The following is an 18,946-nucleotide window of genomic DNA, read 5'->3' on the forward strand; positions in this document are numbered from 1 at the left end:
TGAAAGCCCACGCACAGCAACGAAGACCCAATACAGCCAAAAATAAATAAATAAATACATTTATTTAAAAAAAAAAATAGAATCTCGTCCTTTGAAGGGTGGGCTGGAGCTGAGGGCAGTTGGAAGAATCGGGGGGAGGGTGGCCACAGACACAAGCCATAGGGACACACGGCTACAAAGGCCACCGCGCAGGGAGGACAGGACTCGGCGCCTGCACGTGTCTCCTCTTATTTCCTCCGCCACCTCCTTCCCCTGCCTTCCTCTGCAGGCTGGATTCACACTCAGCTCACCTTTACTGAGTTTCCGCCGTGCGCAAGCCTCTGGGGGTGGGCCAGGCCTCACCCACCCCCCGTGTCCCCCTGAACTAGCCTCTCCCCTGTCGGGCCTCCACCAGCTTCACTTCGTCCACGCATTTTCCCAGAGCAGAGGCCGCAGAGACCCTATGGGAGACACACCTCCACAGCATTCCCGGCACAATTCAAAGGACTTTCCAGAACGTTCCAACTCTGGGAGATCCCCTCTGAGCTTCCATTCCAGGAAAGGCACTTTCTCTTTTTTCTCAAATGTCTAAAATATGATAGGAAGCTCCTACTTGTGGGCTAGAAAGACATAGGTTCGGATTCTACAAAGCCAAATAGACTCCACCTGGAGAATCCGGGCACAACTCAGACCTACCCCTGTGGGCAGCCTCCGAGAGGGGCTCCCTTGGGCCCCGTCCCCTCCTGAATCTGCACCCAACTTCAGGGTGCATCCAGAGACAGTGACTAATGGAAGTTGGGTAGAAGCTGAACCCTGAACTTCATTGATCAAAACCGGAGGAAACTTCGATTTGGGGGATGAAGGACGCCTGCCCTGGGAGGCCTCGCTCAAAGCACAGCCCCGAGGTTTGGCAGTGGCGGTGCCAGGAGAAGACGCCCCTGATCGCCTACCGAGGAGAAACCCAGGGTTAAACTGTTTATCTGGTTACATTCCTGGGTTAAACTTCTTAAGTGAACCTACCTATGAGGTGAAACCTGAGTCTCCAGCTAAAGCTTTTCCACGTCCTTGGCTGCGGACACAGGTCTGCAACTTAAAACTTCTGGGTTTCGATAGTTGCCTAGGAATTACATCTATTATTCGAGCCCAGAAGCCTACCGGGTCTGGAGTAATCTACCCCAAGGGCATCTCCCTGCAATAATCCTGTGTCTGTGTCGGGGCATAGCTACCCTCAAAGGAGAGCTGTGCGGCCACTAACACAGGGGCCGGGAGAGCGTTTGTGAACGGGGATTCACGACACATTAAGTGCAAGAAAAGGATGGGATACAATGTGCGTAGTTAAAACCCTGTTTTTGCAGAGTATCCGTGAAAATGTCAGAATATGCATACTATATCAAAAAGTTAACAATGATTGTCTCTGGGTACTGGAAATATTCTTACTTAGCTACATTTTCTAGCTGTTCTACAAACAAATGGATTCCCTGTGTAATAAAATGTTTGAAGTATACAGACAATACCCCCAGGCCCCCCGCACTCCGGGTGTCTGAACAGCTCCCAGGGGCCTCCCCTGGCCTCACCCTGGCTTATGAAGGGCTGGGTCTCAGGCTCATGTTTAGGTTTCACAGCCTCCCCGCTACCCCCTACCCCCGCCCCGAGATGAACTGCCCCGTAACCTGCTTGGATGGCTCTTCCTTCCCTCTCCCCACCGCTGGCTCCTTTTCATTCAAGTCTTGGCTTAAACAATCCCTTCTCAGAGGCGCCTTCCCCTTGGAAGCTGCCACTTCGCCCTTCTCCGCCACACTCGGCAGTTTACCTCCCCACGGGGCACTCCGTCCTGGCACATGTTTCCCCTGTGCTTGTTTGTGTGGTGTGTGTCTCTGCCCGTGGGAATGTTCTGTTCACTGCTGTAGCCCCAGGGTCTGGGACAGGGCCTGGCAAAGAGCAGCCCATAATAAACACACACGGAATGGACAGATCGATGCGTGAGTGCTTTCCTTATTAGTAGGACTGGGCTCTGCGTCGAGCGCTCTGCCCCAGGGAGTCACACGGCATGCCCACGAGAGAGGAGCCAATCTTACTCCTGGCGTCTTTCAGTGACGAGGAGTCAAACGTTCGGAGAGGCAAAGTCACCGCCCAAGTCCCCCTTCAACGAGCACTCACATCCCTGGGCCTCTTCATCTTGCCCCTCCACTGCCAGGACGCCCACCGGAGGGGGAGAGCCTGGCCCTCTGCCTGGCCCCAAGGGCGGGGCCCTGGAATATCTATGGGGAAGGGCTTGGGGCAGTGGTCTGGTTAGAAGTGATGCATGAGATGCGTCTGCAGAGTCTCATGTTGCTTAGACGATGGCTGGGAGCTCATGGGGGGCGGGGGCTGAAGCCGTTCTGGACTCTCCCCCAGGTGAGAGTCCTTCCCTGTCCTTGGTAGGGAAGGGCCCGCTGTGGTTCCAGGACATACTAGTTTCCTTGCGGAGGACTGGAGGTCATCCCCCTGAGGTGGCCCCCCTCCCCCCGCCTGCGGGGATGGAACAGGCACCTTCGCGTGGTGGGGCCCTGGCGACCACAGGAGATAAATGCTCTCACGGCCCATCCCTGCAGCCTCCTGGGGTGGCACTACGGTGACAGTGGGTCGGCAGGTGGCAAGCACAAAGGTGTCCTGCCAGCTCTGAATTAAGTACTACTATCACCTCCATTCTTCGATGCAGAAAAGGGGCCTGGAGGAGAAATAACTGGCCTCAGTTAGTGCAGCTCAGAAGGGACCGGCCCTTCGCTGTCACTCCACGGGGCCTCTCCCTCAAGGACCAGCTGCAGGCCGACCCTGAGAATCCACTCAGCGCAGCACAAAGTCCGGGGAAGGAAGAGACAAGGATGCCGATGCCCAGAATCACTGCGCAATGGCTCCCAGGAGACGCGGACGTGCGAGGTCAGGGGACGGGAGACGCGGACGTGCGAGGTCAGGGGACGGGAGACGCCCAGCAGATTGCTCTCTGATGTTTCGGAAGTGCCTCGGCCACAGGCAGGCACACAGGTGCATCTTGGGTCAGGACAGAAATGGCTATTTGCGTTTCATTATCTTTGAGCAGGACTGCAGATACCAACGGGGTGATGATGGAGCAAAGCAGCTTACTGTTGGGCGGGGGGCGGGGGGAGCCCAAGGTGACCCCAGCCTGTAACACTGTCATTGCGTCACCGATGACTCTGGATGATGACGTTTTCCTAGAAGACGGCTAAGCACACAAGTGAGGGAACAATGCCAAGCTCCCAGGCCTACCTGAGTGGACGTGGGGAGTGTCAGGACCCCTCTGCCTTTTAATAGCTCGTCTCCATCCGGCCAGGTGGTGTTTTGGGCTCCCATCACTCCCGCCACCGCGCTCTCTGTGGCTGCTGGCTCGTCCTGCGGCCAGCCGTTCCACGAAGGGACACCTCAGCCAAAGGCAGCTGCCCTGACTCTTCCTGCCCGGCCGTGCCTGCCTCGCAAAGCCAGCTGACTTTTTCCCTTCTGATTCCACTTTTCCCCAACCACTTACAGAAAAAGGCCTTGCGGCCAAAACATTACCGCTGACCCGATTAGCCATGCTTTGCTGATATTTTTATCAGCATCTTCCCTTCTTCCAGCCGACAGCAGGGAGCACTCACTGTCGGGCTGGGATATTTGGATTATAACTTGCTCGTCTGAAATACTTAACAGGGTTTCGTATTATCCGTGTGTCGGGGACCTGGAAGGTCACGCGTCCTTGGCACCCCCTCAATTGTTTTCCTGTTGAGGGTATCTTCCCAGGGTCGAGTGCCCTACCCTACACCCCAGGAAACCCCCCCCAGGAGAGACTGCTATGGGTCGAGCACCCTCGAATCCCCTTCTGAAAGGCAGACTTCCAGGGGGAGGGGACCGCGTCTCACCCATTTTGCATCCCCAGAGCCTGCATTGTGTGCACGTAACACTCATCATAGGGCTAATCCAAGTTTGCAGAATGAATAAATGACCTTCCTATTTGCTGAGATCCATGCCCACGAGCTCCAGAAGCGCAGCCCCAGTAGCGGTGCAGTACAGCACCCCAGAATCAAAGAGAACCCCAGAAGCCCTCCAGTTCCACAAGCAGAATTGCCTCGGACCAGTGACCATCGCTAATTCTCAAAGATTTCCAAGGGAAGAGATTTATCCCTCAGCCTGCTTCGGTTTTTTTCTCTTATCATCACCTTTACAGACACAACAGGAGTTCTTTTTGTCCAGACTCTTGTCCATTTCAATTCTGTTTCCCTTTGTTTTCCTCTCATAGGAAATCCCAAAGCAGCAGCTCACTCTTTATAGGTAGAGAGAATTCCCCTCCCAAAAGGAGCCCCAGGTTCTACAGAGAAAAAGCTTCGGTTCAAACCCTCTTGCCTTCTACAGCTTCCAGAGTAAGGACGACGCTCGCTCAGGCACAGGGATGCTGGGCGCGGAGGGGAAGCAGGGTGGGGCGTGGGGGGGCGGGGCCTGAAACCTGTAAGAACATTAAGTAAATCATTCGCGTATTTTTAAACTTTCACTGTTCTTGGTAACAGATTCCTTCTGACCCACCTGCCCACCAACCACAGACCCACGTCTCGCCCCACAGGGCAAGGGTGCCCTGGCAAGGGGAGGGCAGGGGTGGGTGGGGCTCAGCACCCCGGGGGCCACGCTCCAAAACACAAATCAATCTTGAACCACCCTCTCGCCAGCATCGCTGGCACCCCTGCTGGCATCTTTCCAGTCAAGTCAGAGTTCACTGGATTATCTCACTCTTTTTTTTTTTTTTTTTTTTCCTGCCGCGCCTCACGGCTTGTGGGATCTTAGTTCCCCGACAAGAGATCCATCCTGGGCCCTTGGCAGTGAGAGCTTGGAGCCCTAACCACTGGACCGACCGCCAGGGAATTCCCAATTATCTCACTCTTGGGAGCTGAAAATGTGCTTTCCTATGCAATGGACATGCATCACCTAATTGATTTCTCACCAGCCCCTGGGGGCAGGTGCCATTAGATCACGCCCACTTTATAGAGGAGGGGAGTGACCTGCCAGAGGTCCATGGTCAGTAAATGGCAAAGCAGGATTTGAACCTGGGCAGTGTGGACCTGACTGCCACACGGCTGCTCTACCCAGCCTCAGGGACCACAGCAGTTCAGGGCTTCAAGGCAGGTCTTCCCCTGCACAGCTGCACGCCTGGCTGGCCTTCTGGCTAATGCAGCGCTGTGTACCGGCTGGTACCCCCAGCCAGCTGTACCTCTGCCCCTCGATTCAGGTAGCTGAAGGGCATACAGCTCGAGGCTTGGCGTGAGGCAGTGCCGCCCTCGTGGCTGTGCTCGTCAAATTAATGTCTGCACACCCATAAAACGGCGCACTCAAGATCGTTACCAACCCTACGTATACAACTCACCAGATTGCTGTCTAGAGAGTTCTGCCGGCTGATTTTCTCTGTTCTTCTAAGTACTCCACAACTAAATGTTTCACAAAGCCATTTCCTCCCCAAATATTTATGTTCTCAAATGTTTATTAGCCTCTCTATCAGGATCAAGATTTTATGAGCACTCTATACCAACTGTGAATTAAAGACATAATTTCGAATCCACCAAATTCCAGTTTGGCGCTACATTTGTCTCTATTACGCTGCAGCGGTCGTCATGGGCGCCCGGCAGATGACAACTGAACGCATCTGTCCGGGGGCAGCCGAAGTGACTGATGTTTCAATCCAGAAGCGGTTGGGGGACTTGGTGCCCACCACCAGCAGCGGCAGAGAAGTTTCCATGGCTCACTGGCACGTGAAGGATTTGAGAGCAAAAGGCAAATCTCCGGAGGACACTCTCCCACCCTCGTTCCACCAACCAGGCCGCCCCCAACCCGCTCATCGCTGGGACAGGAGGGCCGGCATCTCACAGCAAATGAAAAAGACAGATGAGACAGAAAGAAAGGCCGTACCTTCCTCTGATGAGCAGCACCTACCTGCCTGGGGGCCTGTTGGTTAATCCAATCCTCTTTTTGAAACATGGAAGGAACCACAGTTCACCAAGCTGGCACAGAAGTGCTAACTGCTACGGTTTATTATTCACATTTAGTAGAAACCACCTTGTTGAACCTAACAGTGACTTTACACCATACAGGCTATTAATTCCACTTTGAAAATTCCGCTCCCACCTAGAGGGTAAGCTGGTCCGTCTGATCTGTTCACCATCCCAGCATACAGTACGTGCTCACTAAACGTCTGTCGACTAACACCAATTCAAACTCAAGTCTTTCAGCCTACGAAATGGGAGAAAATATTTGCAAACTATGAGAACGACAGGGCTTAATTTCCAAAATATACAAACAGCTCATACAACTCAATGACAAAAAAACAAACAACCCAATTGAAAAATGGTCAGAGGACCTAAATAGACATTTCTCCAAAGAAGACATACAGATGGCCAATAGACACATGAAAAGATGCTCAACGTCACTAATTATTAGAGAAATGCAAATCAAAACTACAATGAGGTACCACCTCACACCGGTCAGAATGGCCATCATTAAAAAGTCTACAAATAACAAATTCTGGAGAGGGTGTGGAGAAAAGGGAACCCTCCTACACTGTTGGTGGGAATGTAAATTGGTGCAGCCACTATGGGAAACAGTATGGAGGTTCCTCAGAAAACTAAAAATAGAATTACCGTATGATCCAGCAATCCTACTCCTGGGCATATATCTGGACAAAACTCTAATTTGAAAAGATACATGCAACCCAATGTTTATAGCAGCACTATTCACAATAGCCAAGACATGAAAACAGTCTAAATGTCCATCGACAGATGAATGGATAAAGAAGATGTGGTATACATATACAATGGAATACTACTCAGCCATAAGAAAGAATGAAATCATGCCATTTGCAGCAACATGGATAGAACTAGAGATTATCATACTAAGTGAAGTAAGTCATAAAGAGAAAGACAAATACCATATGATATAACGTATGTGGAATCTAAAATATGGCCCAAATGGACCTATTTATGAAATAGAGTCACAGACATAGAGAACAGACTTGTGGTTGCCAAGGACGGGGGCACAGGGGAGGGATGGACTGAGAGTTTGGGGTTAATAGATGCAGACTAGTACATGTAGAATGGATAAACAACAAGGTCGTACTGTATAACACAGGGAACTATATCCAATATCCTGGGATAAACCATAATGGAAAGGAATATAAAAAAGAATATATATATATATATATATATATATATATATATATGTGTGTGTGTGTGTGTAACTGAGTCACTATGCTGTACAGCAGAAATTAACACAACTTTGTAAATCAACTATACTTCAATTAAAAAAAAACAAAAAAAACCCCTCGGGTCTTTGATTCCAAAGCTCATGTCTTTAACGCTAAACCTACAGCATCTAGAAGACGTCATGGCAATGCCAGCCAGAGGTCCGTCCCCAGGGGAGCCAAGTGGGCCTGCTTCCAGGAGGAGCTCTACGTCCACGCTCTTCCGAGGTGCACAACTGCTCTCACAAAGGACGGATGAGCCTGGCATGTTTCTGCCACCGGCACCAAGACAGGCAGCCTGAACGAAGAGCAGAGTGTCCAGGGCCTTGTCTTCCTGAAGGCTGGAAGCCTGGGTCCCACCCCAATGGCGAGTCGGCGCCCACGCTCTGCATCTGGCAGAGGCACTGAGGTTTCCTGGAGAGGCAACACGGCTCTCACGAGAACCACTTTCCTTCACGATTGGCCTTTACGTTCATAAGCCTGTCATGTTTTAGCTGTGGCTAGAGGCTCAAAGCATTAAAAATTGGAATAATTGTCATTACTTAAATACTCTAAGTAAATCAAAGAGGAACTGCCGTGGGCAATACAACCATTCTTGAAAGAAAACATTTAGGCATCTTTTAAATCCATCATCGAGCCTAAGAACAAAATATGCTCCCTAAAACTTAAGTTTCCTGCGATCAAACATTTCCATAGCTTGAGCATTTGCGTGGTGATTCAGCCGAACTGTGTCACAAACCTGGGTGGTTCCAGGGACCCACTTTGCTGCCTAGGTGTCCTCTGGAGTCCTGCAGCATGGCATCCCCAAACCTCCACGAAGCCTTTGTTCCTTGGATGTCTAGCGGTTTCCACACACACACCTCCTTTGGTCACACAGTGCTTTATCTCCACCAGCAGAGTTAGGAGCTCTCGGGCACTTTGGTAGCACCCACTGAAAATAAAAATTACAATCCAGCAACTCCACTTCTTAGGATTTTAATCTGTAGAGATAGTCCCATGAATATACAGAACCATACTACAGGACATCAACTGTAGCAGTGTTTGCAAAATGAAAGAAGGAACACAGTCTAAATGCTCTTCAGTAGGGACGTGGTCAAATTACTTACTGCCTAGTCTAAGGCTGGAATACTATGTGGCTATTAAAAAGGATGAGGCAGAGCTAACGTGCTACACGGAAATATGTCCAGATACGCTGCCAAGAGAAAAGAGAGAGTAAGCAGTGTGTGCAGTATGTCTCCATCTATATAAAATAAATGCATATATTTATAATCTCCTTATTGATGCAGAGAAATATTCTGGAAGAATACCCTAGAAACTACAAAGAGTTGTTGCTTATGGGGAAGGATGAGAAGAAAATGATATTTTCCCCATTTCTTATTATGACATATTTTGATACATAAAAATAAGTTATGTAACATATAATCATTCAGGCCACAACTCTTTATGGAGCACCTACTATGTGCCAGGTATTATTATTTTAGGAGCTTGAGATAAATTGGTGTATAAGACAAAGAATCCTTTACTAGAATAATTTCTATTCTGGTGGATACAGTCACGTAAGAAATGCATCCCTCCAATATTGACACACTCTGGATGCTCCTAACCAATCCCATCCCTCTGTCTCCACACACATTCCAGGAGAACCACCATCATGAATTTTGAAAAATGTGTATGAACACTTAAACAACACATTACTTATATATAGTATCATGTCATTTGCATATAATGACAATTTTACCTTTTCCTTCCAATTTGGATATGTTTTTATTTCTTTTTCTTGTCTGATTGCTATGGCTAAGACTTCCAATACTCTGTTGAACAGAAGTGGTGAGAGTGGGCATCCTTGTCTTGTTCCAGATTTTAGCAGGAAGCCTTTCACGTTGAGTATTATATTAGTGGTGGGTTTGTCATAAATAGCTTTTCCCCACTTTGGTAAGAGTTTTTATCATGAATGGATGTTGAATTTTATCAAATGCTTTTTCTGCATCGATTGAGATGATCATGTGGTTTTTGTCTTTTCTTTTGTTGATGTGGTGTATCACATTGATTGATTTGCCTATGTTGAATCATCCTTGTGACCCTGGGATGAATCCAACTTGGTTGTGGTGTATCACATTGCTTAGTTTTACTTGTTTTTGGTATCATGCTGTATATGTTCTTTTACAACTTGTCTTTCCACTGACCACAACAAATGCATAAAGATGAGTGTGTGTATACACCATTGTTGCTGCATTGTTTGTAATAGAAAAAAAATAACAACTGTAAATAACTTAAATGCCTGCCAACAGAGGGCATTTAAAGACATTATAATACATCTGGACTATGTAATCCTGTTCAAAAACTATTACTATGCAATAGTTTGCAGTGTAATACTATGCAAACAGTTAACGAGTTATAACTTTACGTAAGGATAGGGAAAGATGTACAAAATATTTTACAAAGTACAAAAGCAAGTTACAAAAGGACATACACATGATTTTATTTTATTTTATTTTTTAAAGAAATTCATTGGAAAGCAGTTTGGGTTTTAGTACCAGCCATGCCACTTGAACAGTTCCCTACTTGGTTCAATCATCTAATTATCAAAGGTGAGCACAATACAGTCTCTGCCCTCATGGAGGAGAAGCAGACAAGGCTGTGAGTGGAGAGGGAGGGGCTTCAGCAAGTTTCCCAGGAGACAAAACTAAATACTCAAAACACAGTGCAGAGGGGCTGACGGAGGTGCTGAAAAGGCAGGACCGTTCGGTGGGCAGGGGGTGTAGGGCAGAGCCAGGAGCACCAGACCCCATCCCACTGCCACCACTCCTTGCCAAGTGACCTTGAGCTCCAGCCTCCCTGAGCCCCCATTTTTAGGGGGTAAGAGATTTGAACTGACGATCCTTAAGGATTCTTCAAAGTCTGAAATTCTATGCTGACATTCGTCAAATGCAAGGTTGACTCAGGGCTGAATCCCAAACCTCTGGGGGAAGCTGGGTGTCTTTAGCCCAAGGGAACCCTCTACCAGGACAGTCCCAAGGGCAGGGACTCCAGCCTCGCAGGTCAGGGGCACTCAGTAAATGTGAGTAGAATGAATGAATGACGGAATGAGTGAAGTCAACATGCAAGGAAGTGCATAACAGAAGTGTTTGAGCACGATTTTAAAGGGAAATTTTTCTAAAATGGTTCTTCAAGGTGATGGTGAGCTTGCCTCTAACAGAGCCAAGTGCTGGGAAGAAAAATCAGCAGACGGGGCTCCCATCTCTCATTTCTCACAAAGCCGAGGCTTTCTGCCCACTGCCACATGCCACTCCTGCTAGGTAATCCGATCGTTGTTAATTAATAAAGCTGTCAGGTGAATCATCCTCTCTGGTCATTAGTATCCGTCCAGAAAGAGAGTCCTGCCATCACCACCCCATCCACCCCTCGGCTTGCAGCTCAATTAACTTAATGCTATGCAAATGAGAGGCTCTTCTCATCATTAGCTTATAGCCCTCGAATGTTAATCGCGTAATTGGGCCTTCAACAGGGTAATTAGACACGATTTCGTCCATTAGTCTTACAAGGCTAATTATTGTTGAGAGGAGAACGGGGGACGCTCCCAGAGCTCCACACGAAGAGGGGCCTCTGGTTAAAGCAAACGCGGGTGGAACCTCCAGCAGGTACAAGGGCGGCCACATTCCAGGCCGTCCCAACCCAGCATCCTAATCCGCCGGGGGTCAGGCGGGGGAAGGGAAGGGGGACATGGGGAAGGACAGCAGGTGTGCCGGGTGGAGAAAAAGAATACACACGGCACTTAAAAGCAAAACAAGAGAGCGCGGGCTTCCCTGGTGGCACAGTGGTTAAGAATCCACCTGCCAATGCAGGGGACACGGGTTCCAGCCCTGGTCCGGGAAGATCCCACATGCCGTGGAGCAACTAAGCCCGTGCGCCACAACTACTGAGCCTGCGCTCTAGAGCCCGCGAGCCACAACTACTGAGCCCGCGTGCCACAACTACTGAGCCCACATGCCACAACTACTGAAGCCCACGTGCCTAGAGCCTGTGCTCCGCAACAAGAGAAGACACCGCAGTGAGAAACCTGCGCACCGCAATGAAGAGTAGGCCCCGCTCGCCACAACTAGAGAAAGCCCGTGCGCAGCAGCGAAGACCCAAGGCAGCCAAAAATAAATATAAATAAATAAATAAAAATAAAGAGGTGATTTAGTTAAATGAAGCTGTCAGGGTGGGCCCTAACCCAATCTGAATGGTGTCCTAGAAGAGGGGGAAATTTGGACACACAAAGAGACACTTGTACACAGAGAACAGACCACACGAAGAGGCAGGAAGAGGGTGGCCGTCTGCAAGCCAAGGAGAGAGGCCTCAGAAGAAACCAATCTTGCCAGCATCTTGATCTTGGACTTCCAGCCTCCAGAACTGTGAGGAAATGAATTTCCATTTTTTAAGCCACAAAGTCTGCGGTATAGCAGCCCTGGGAAACCCATTCAGATTCCTAATAGGTATCTCACTCTTACCGTGTCCAAAATGGAACTGGTGGTCCCGTCTTCCACACCTGCTCCTTCCACATCCCCCTGGTCAGTAGATGGCCAGCCCATTCTTCCCTTGTGCTCCAGCAAAAACTGGAGTTGTCCATAGCGATCGTGTCTGTTCTGCCTTCAAAATGTAGTCAGAGCCCAAGTACACCTTGCCACTTGCATGGCTACTACCCTGGGCCAGGCCACCAGGATCTCTCACCTAGATGATGCCAACTGCCCCCTGCCTGGCCTCCTTGCTTCTGCCCTTGTCCTCCTGCCTACAGTCCATTCTCCACCCAGGACCCTGAGTAATCCTTTCCAAACATAAGTATCATCACTCAACTGCCCATCAGTCCCCACCCCCAGCGGCTCCCACCTGACTCAGAGGAAAAGCCCGAGTCCTCCAGGAGGCCCGTCTACCTCTGACTCACCACCTCCCGCCCCGTCGCTGCTGCATTGACAACAGCCTCCATGATACCCCCTGAACGTGCCAAGCACATTCTCACCCCAGGGCCTTTGCACTTGCTGTTCCCCTGGTCCGAACTGCTCTACCACAGATCATCCCAGGATTTGTTTAAACCTCTGCTCAAATGTGCTCTTATCGGAAAGGCCATCCCTGACCACCTTCCAAGCAATGTGCCACCCCACCTGTCCCTCCCCACCTTCCTGCCCACCTTCCCTTCTCCCCTTTACTCTGTTTTACTGCTCTCCATGGGACCCAGCATAGTATGCATCTGTTGGTTGTATATAGCCTTTCTCACGCCAGCAGGAATGTAAGCCATGTGACAGCAAGTATTTTCGGTTTTGTTTCCTTTTGTGTTCCCAGAAGTCGAGCAGTACCTGCACGTAACAGATGCTCTGTAAATATTTGGTGCTTATCTGAACAAAGTCATCCCCATCTTGCACAGGAGGAAACTGAAGTTCAGAGATGATAGAAAAAAAACCTGCCCAGCCTCACACAGCGTATTTGAGGCAAAGCCAGGTTTCTGGGGCCTCTTGCTTAAACACTGTCCTGTTAAGCTGCTTCCCATCCGCAGGACAACATGTAAAGTGCCGTGAAGGTGCAGAGCAAGGAGAAGCGTCAGGGAAGGCTTCCTGGAGGTGGTGGAGTTTGAGCTAAGCCTTGTAGGAAAGATAGGGTTTGGACAAAAACCCAAGGTGCTCTGAAGGAAGACACATTAGGAGCAAACACTAGGTGTTTAGCAAGCTGGAAGTAGGCAGATGTGCTCAGGTGCGGGGGCAGGAAGGAGAGGGATGGGTGGGAAAGAGGGAAGCCCTCCTCTCCTGATCCCCACCCCACCTCCTACTCTGTGAGTGGGAGTTCCAGGCCTGGTGGGTTTCTTCCCAATGCATGGAGTCCTTTCCTAGGATCTAGAACCTAGGCTTCATGAGACAGAGGCCCAGAGAGAAAGGAAGGGCCCCAAGAGCCACATGGGGGTTGCGGCTCACTTGCCCCTGGGGGCGGGGGCGGGTGTTGGGTGGGGTCTGGAATCTGCAGACACCTCAAAGCCAACAAGGAGGCAAGGCCCAGGGTTCTATAATCTCAGAAAAAGTAAGGCTGAACTTCAATTTGTGGGAGACCTTCTTAAAAGTTTTTTTTTTTATTATTATTAAATAATTTCTGTGATATTTAGGGAGGAGAGCTTCAAGCTTTTAGACATCTGCCACATGAATCTGGCAGAGGCCCAAGCTTTTAAAGCACAAGCGGAGTTCAACAGTTCAGCACTTTATTTATGCCTCCAAGGAAGATGGAAAATTGAAGTACACTCTGATGCCTCCCAAAGTCTCCTATGGGTAAAGAAAACAAATATGATTTCTCCAGGTCATCTCGGCCTCCGTCCTCTTGCCTTTCTCTGGGAAATGAATTTAAGTCAACGGTCTAGCGTTGCACCTGCCAAAAATGGGGGCGTCTTCATCAGAGCTGGACTCAAATGCCAACTACCCTGGGCTCCATTCTGCTAAAGGTCACCTGTCACTCTCCACTGAGGCCTGGAGATTGCTTTGGATGTCTGATAGCAGGGAAGGCGTGTTTATCTCCCCTGATGTCTCAGTCACCACCGGCTTAGGCCCAACTGTTACTGGTTGAATAAAACCCGTTGCACCCCTAATAAGAGCTTGGAATCCACGGGGGAAACAGAAATTGAGATGTGCTTTGCCAATGAAGAATAGTCAACCTTGATGGGGGGAAAAGGGAGAGCTGGGCATGAGAGAAATTTTCTGACTGCGAAGGTTATCAGACACTAAACTAGGAAACTGAGAAAAGTTGTCACTTCCTCCCCAAATGACACATTTACGCAGTGTCACTTGGGGAGAAAGAGTGCTCAAGTAGAGTGTGGCAAACTCACCCTGGACCCCTTCCTAGACAGCAAGAGAGCCAGCCAGGCAGAACCGGGTGCTCTCAGAAAGTTCTTAGGAAAAAAAAATTTTAACGGTTAATATACACACTGAGTTAGGGGCTTCCTTGGTGGCGCAGTGGTTAAGAATCCCCCTGCCAATGCAGGGGTCACGGGTTCCAGCCCTGGTCCGGGAAGATCCCACATGCCGCGGAGCAACAAAGTCCGTGCGCCACAACTACGGAAGCCCACGCGCCTAGAGCCTGTGCTCCGCAGCGGGAGAGGCCCCCGCACGTAGCAAGGAAGACCCAACACAGCCAAAATAAATAAATAAATAAATAAATAAATACACTGAGTTTCAATATACTACGGCAAGACGGTTAGTGTCAGTCTTTAACTAACAACGTTACTAACCAAGAAAATACCACGCAGATCCCTTGTTACACGTGTGCCCTGTCTCTTCCTAAAGACTAAACTCCCAGGCCCTCCATCACCCAGCACAGGCCGTCTCTTAGGCTCCCGGATTGCCAGCTGCCCTGAAGTCTCCTGCCACCAGCACACGACGCAGTGTGCCTTCTGGTCCCCGCTGCCCGTTGGGAACAGCAGAGCTAAGCCTGTGGTCGTCTGGGCTCGCTCTCTCTTTCTGAGAATTCACTGTACTTTTATATTTTATACTCTGCAAGATCCTGGAGGCTGCAGGCAAAGAGTTCAAAGGTCAGGTACATTTTTGATGTCGCTGCTTCAAAAGTAATTGCTATCATGCTCTTCAAGACAGACGACAAACCTTAGTAACAGACTGTCATAAACTAAGTTTTAACCCTCGAAAAAAAGCGGTGCCGACCTTCCACATTTGCTCAGAATCATCCTCACCAGACGTTTTCTTACACAAACACTGGAAATAAGTGGTAAAATGTCAACAGTCCCTAGGCGGGAAAATAATGGGAGAACTTCCCTTTTTCTACTTCAGTCCTTATTTACCGAAGGATTAAAATGCTCCAGCCCCGGGGGCCCCGACTCCACCACTGGCCACAGTCTTGAGCTGGAGGCCCAGGGTGCACCTCCTTTCCTAACTGCAGGCCCGGTGACCCAGCCACCGGCTCTGAGAACCACCGCCTGCATCCCCTCCGACCTCCCAGGAGGCTGCCAAATTCCCATCACCAGCTAGTATTTATTTTTGCCACAAGGAAGCACAACACTCACTCTCAGAGCCAGGACAGTCGGCGCGTGCTGTCGCAATGTGCTAAGTCGCTGTGTAACAAGTGTGGTGGAAACTGAGCTGGTGGCCTGGGAAGATGGCCTACGTCTTGCGGGGAGAGGATGCGAAAGCGAGGACAAGGCAGTTTACCCGAACGGGACGCCGGAGCAGGTGATGGCAGAGATTTCAGAGACGCTGGAGAGATGCAAGTGTTGCCGGGACGGAAGACCTTCGGGTTGAGTTTTAATCTCTTCAAGGCTGTCTCCAAAAGTATGCCTCGACCGCGGAAAGGTGAAGAATACAGAATGAGGACAGGCGGGCAAAGTCCATCCCAAGCAGGACAGGTGTGATATGGCATTTCACAAGTGCTGTCTCGACCCAGTTTTCAAGTCATGGCTCACAACCCTCAAGTCCCCTTCTTGCGCAGTTTGCCAAGCCCCACTCCAAGCACTCCCCTTCCGGGACTCCTACACTCCAGCCGGGGACAGCCCCCAGGCCCCGGAGCCCCCGAAATTATTTAAATTAGCCAATCCAGCAAGAGGCTGCAAAACCTAGCTAACTGCCCTCCTGCCAGACAGAAGATGCCTTCCATGGCTCAGCGGCGGTCACCCTGGCCCCAGGGTGAAGCCCCCGCACCGGCCCCGTGTGGCAGCCGCCTCTCGTTTGGAGCTGTCAGTAACAGAGTTCTGCCTTTCATCTCTCTGAGTGTCATTTGGTTGTGTCCTGCCATCAAAAGAATCTTTAGGGAATTCCCTGGCGGTCCAGTGGTTAGGACTCGGCGTTTTCACTGCCGGGGCCCGAGTTCAATCCCTGGTCGGGGAACTAAGATCCCGCAAGCCATGTGGCATAGCCAAAAAAAAGAAAAAAAAAGGAAACTTTAAATCTTACAAAACAACAGGGGACAGGTGATCCACGCTTTTTCACGGCCGCCACACGACCTGCGAGACTGTTCCAGCATTCAGATTTCCCTGTTTGTCTGGCTCTTTGGCTTCTCTGACAAAAGTGCAGTTTTGTCTTTGTGTATCTGCAGGATCATCTTCTGCCCCGCAAATCGCAGGTGAACAAGGAAGTACCTTCCTCCACCCAGAGGGGAGCAGTGTGCCCCGAGCAGCCGAGGGGCCAGCCCGGGCCACAGTTCCTTGGTGAGGAACTGGTCTGCCCTTGCTTTGCAGAAGCTCTGGTCTCCACGCACAGGCCCCGAGCTCCCAATGTATTAGGAATAAATGCGGCTCCCACACCCGGAGGCCCTCGTACATACGCCAGGCTCTGTGCAGAGTGCTTCCGCATCACCGCCTCCTACCCCTGACCTGACGTCCTCAATGCCACGGTCCCTGGTCCTCAGTTGAGTAAACTGGAGCGCAGAAAGGATAACAACTGGCTGCAGGAAATTCAGGTTTCGATATTTATCTGTTGACAACATCATCTTGGTTGTACGGAGCATTTTCTAATTCCTAAGCCCCACCCATACGCATTTTCCCAGCAAATACGGTACATGAATCCAGCAAAGGTGAGGTAAGAAGGGCTGGGTTATCACCCCATTTGATAAGGAAACCGAGGCTTAGAAAGGTTACGCAGAGCCCCCAGACCGCTTACCAGCGAGCCGCAAAGCAAGATTGTCAGAAACGTGTGTCGAGCTATCAGGAAGGGGAAAGACGGATGAAAAAGAGACAGCTGCTGAATGTTGAAAGAAAGAAAGAACCAGAAGAGACAAGGCCTGGAGCTGCCCCCACTCCCACCTCCATCACATGCACACTTTCTTTTTTACCCTTGAACCCAGACACTTTGTTGAGACAATGGCTACTTCCCCCAAAGCCCTCGAACCCAAGTGGACATCTGCCTAGAAGGGCCAATGGACGCCATCGCTCGTGCGACAGAATCCAAGTGGTTGGGGACCCTGCTGTGGATAGGTGCGCAGCGACTCTGCTCTTAGGAGGGGACTTCCGGCTCACCGATGTTTAGGAAAGATCTTTCTTCCAAAAACAAAAGGCACCGTGGAGCACACAGTCCATGATATGTATTCCAGCCCATGTCTGGTAAACTCTCGGATGGTGGCAGCAAGGCAGGGTCAGCCGGGTTCTATTAGCTCAATTAATGTGGAGTAAGATAAGGCTAACATCCCGCTCGTTGGGCGGCTCGGCACGGGGCTGGAGTAATGGAGTTATTAACCTCAGTCAGCCACTGAATTTTGCTGCTGATTCCAGCTCCATTTCCTAGTTCAGGCCTCCATTAATGGGCTGTTTATTATCCCTAATCCACATAAGGATCAGCTGCAGAAATATGAGAGCTTCCTGGAAGGACCAAGTGATAATAAAAAAGAGAGAGAGAGAAAGAGAGAGAGGAGAGGCGAGAAATCCTCTCGTTGCGCATTTTAATTTTTCTTTGGTCCAACTGCTGTTCTCTTAAGAGATTATAGCATCCTTTTCACTTTGGAACACATCAGAAATGGTGAAGCCATTCTCTGAGGGTTTCGCTGTGCTGTCCTCCAAAACACAGTGTCATATGCAACTAAAAAATAATAAGCTTTTACATTAAATTAGAGAGCTCTGGCATATTAACTATATGCCAGTTCAGTTTTTACTTTCATAATATACCATGATTTTCCATTGTTCAAATTTAACATAGCTGAACCCACGAAATCAAACCAGCATTCAGCAGAATAATTTATCAACATTGTTAAATGCTCTGATCACAATTTTCCAGTTTGCCTGGATCCACAGGGCCCTTCCAGACAAAAAGGTGATTTTTGTCTTTGTCTATTTCAGGGCCACTCTCTCATCCCACACACCGCCTGGTGAACAAGGAGCTACCTTCCCCAATTCCAACCAACGGGAGTCTTTAAAATGTCTTCTGTAGGTAAGAAAAGCAAGCAGATTGTGACTAGAGGGAAAATATTTTGAGTAGAAATGAGTTATTTGTACCAGCCCACCGTGAGCAGATACAGCAATTACTCTCTGACAGTCGTCCTTCAGAGTATAACAGTGTTTGCCATTTTCGCCTCTTTTTATGTAATAGGAATTCAAAAGCACATGGGTAATGATTATAATAAATGTTTCCATGCTTCTTAAAGTGTAGGCAAATCAATAGCTCACCTATTTAGGGCACAGAGTGTGTAATTCATTATGTGAGAACAGGAGAGAAAACTATATCCTACACTTTGAAAGAGAGTCTGTCCTCCCAGAAAGAGCTGTGGGAGGGATATTCGGAGCCAGCTCATAGAGCCCCCCGCAACCACGGCACTTGCCAATTATAAATCACACGCACACATATTCCACTCACTCTCCAGAGCACTGGTGCTGTCAGGTTAAAAGGGTAGAGGTTATTGCTCCATTTGACAGACAGGAAAACTGAGGTTAACTGTAGTTTTTTCAAGCCAGCAAGCCAGGGAGCAGGATAGATGCTCAGGGCACGATGGAGCCGTTCAGAGCAAAGAGCTGGGGTCCCGGCTGGCCTCCTCCACGTGGCCTGGGGCAAGGGACACGGCTCCTCTGAGCCCACATGCCTTTAACTGAACCAACCTACTTTATGGGGCTATTGAATGGATTAAAGGAGATGCAAAGCAGGCACACAATTGGCACTCGGTAGATACCAGATATCACTATCATCATTCTTGTTGTCAGGGTGATGATGAGGGTCCAAGATGAGGGGGCAGGACCGGGAAGGGGAGAAGTGTCCTCAGGGACAAACAAGGCAGGACCACTGCAGA

General features: G+C 49.5%; 1 protein-coding gene across 6 annotated transcripts in view; it reads right to left on the reverse strand.

The window, feature by feature from the left end:
• AK8 (adenylate kinase 8) overlaps window positions 1–18,946 on the reverse strand; it is a 131,812-nt gene that overhangs the window by 22,544 nt on the left and 90,322 nt on the right. Inside the window, exon 12 of one of the 6 annotated variants that reach the window (XM_082400806.1) lies at window positions 4,825–6,219. The exons of the other annotated variants lie outside the window; for them this stretch is intronic. Within the exon in view, the coding sequence (XP_082256932.1) occupies window positions 6,189–6,219 (31 nt within the window). The 3' untranslated portion in view covers window positions 4,825–6,188. Of the gene's footprint in view, window positions 1–4,824; window positions 6,220–18,946 lie in introns of those variants that run through there. 6 annotated transcript variants of the gene reach the window in all.

The sequence above is a fragment of the Balaenoptera borealis genome (genome assembly GCF_965194805.1).
Source record: "Balaenoptera borealis genome assembly, chromosome: 8".
Classification (NCBI taxonomy): domain Eukaryota; kingdom Metazoa; phylum Chordata; class Mammalia; order Artiodactyla; family Balaenopteridae; genus Balaenoptera; species Balaenoptera borealis.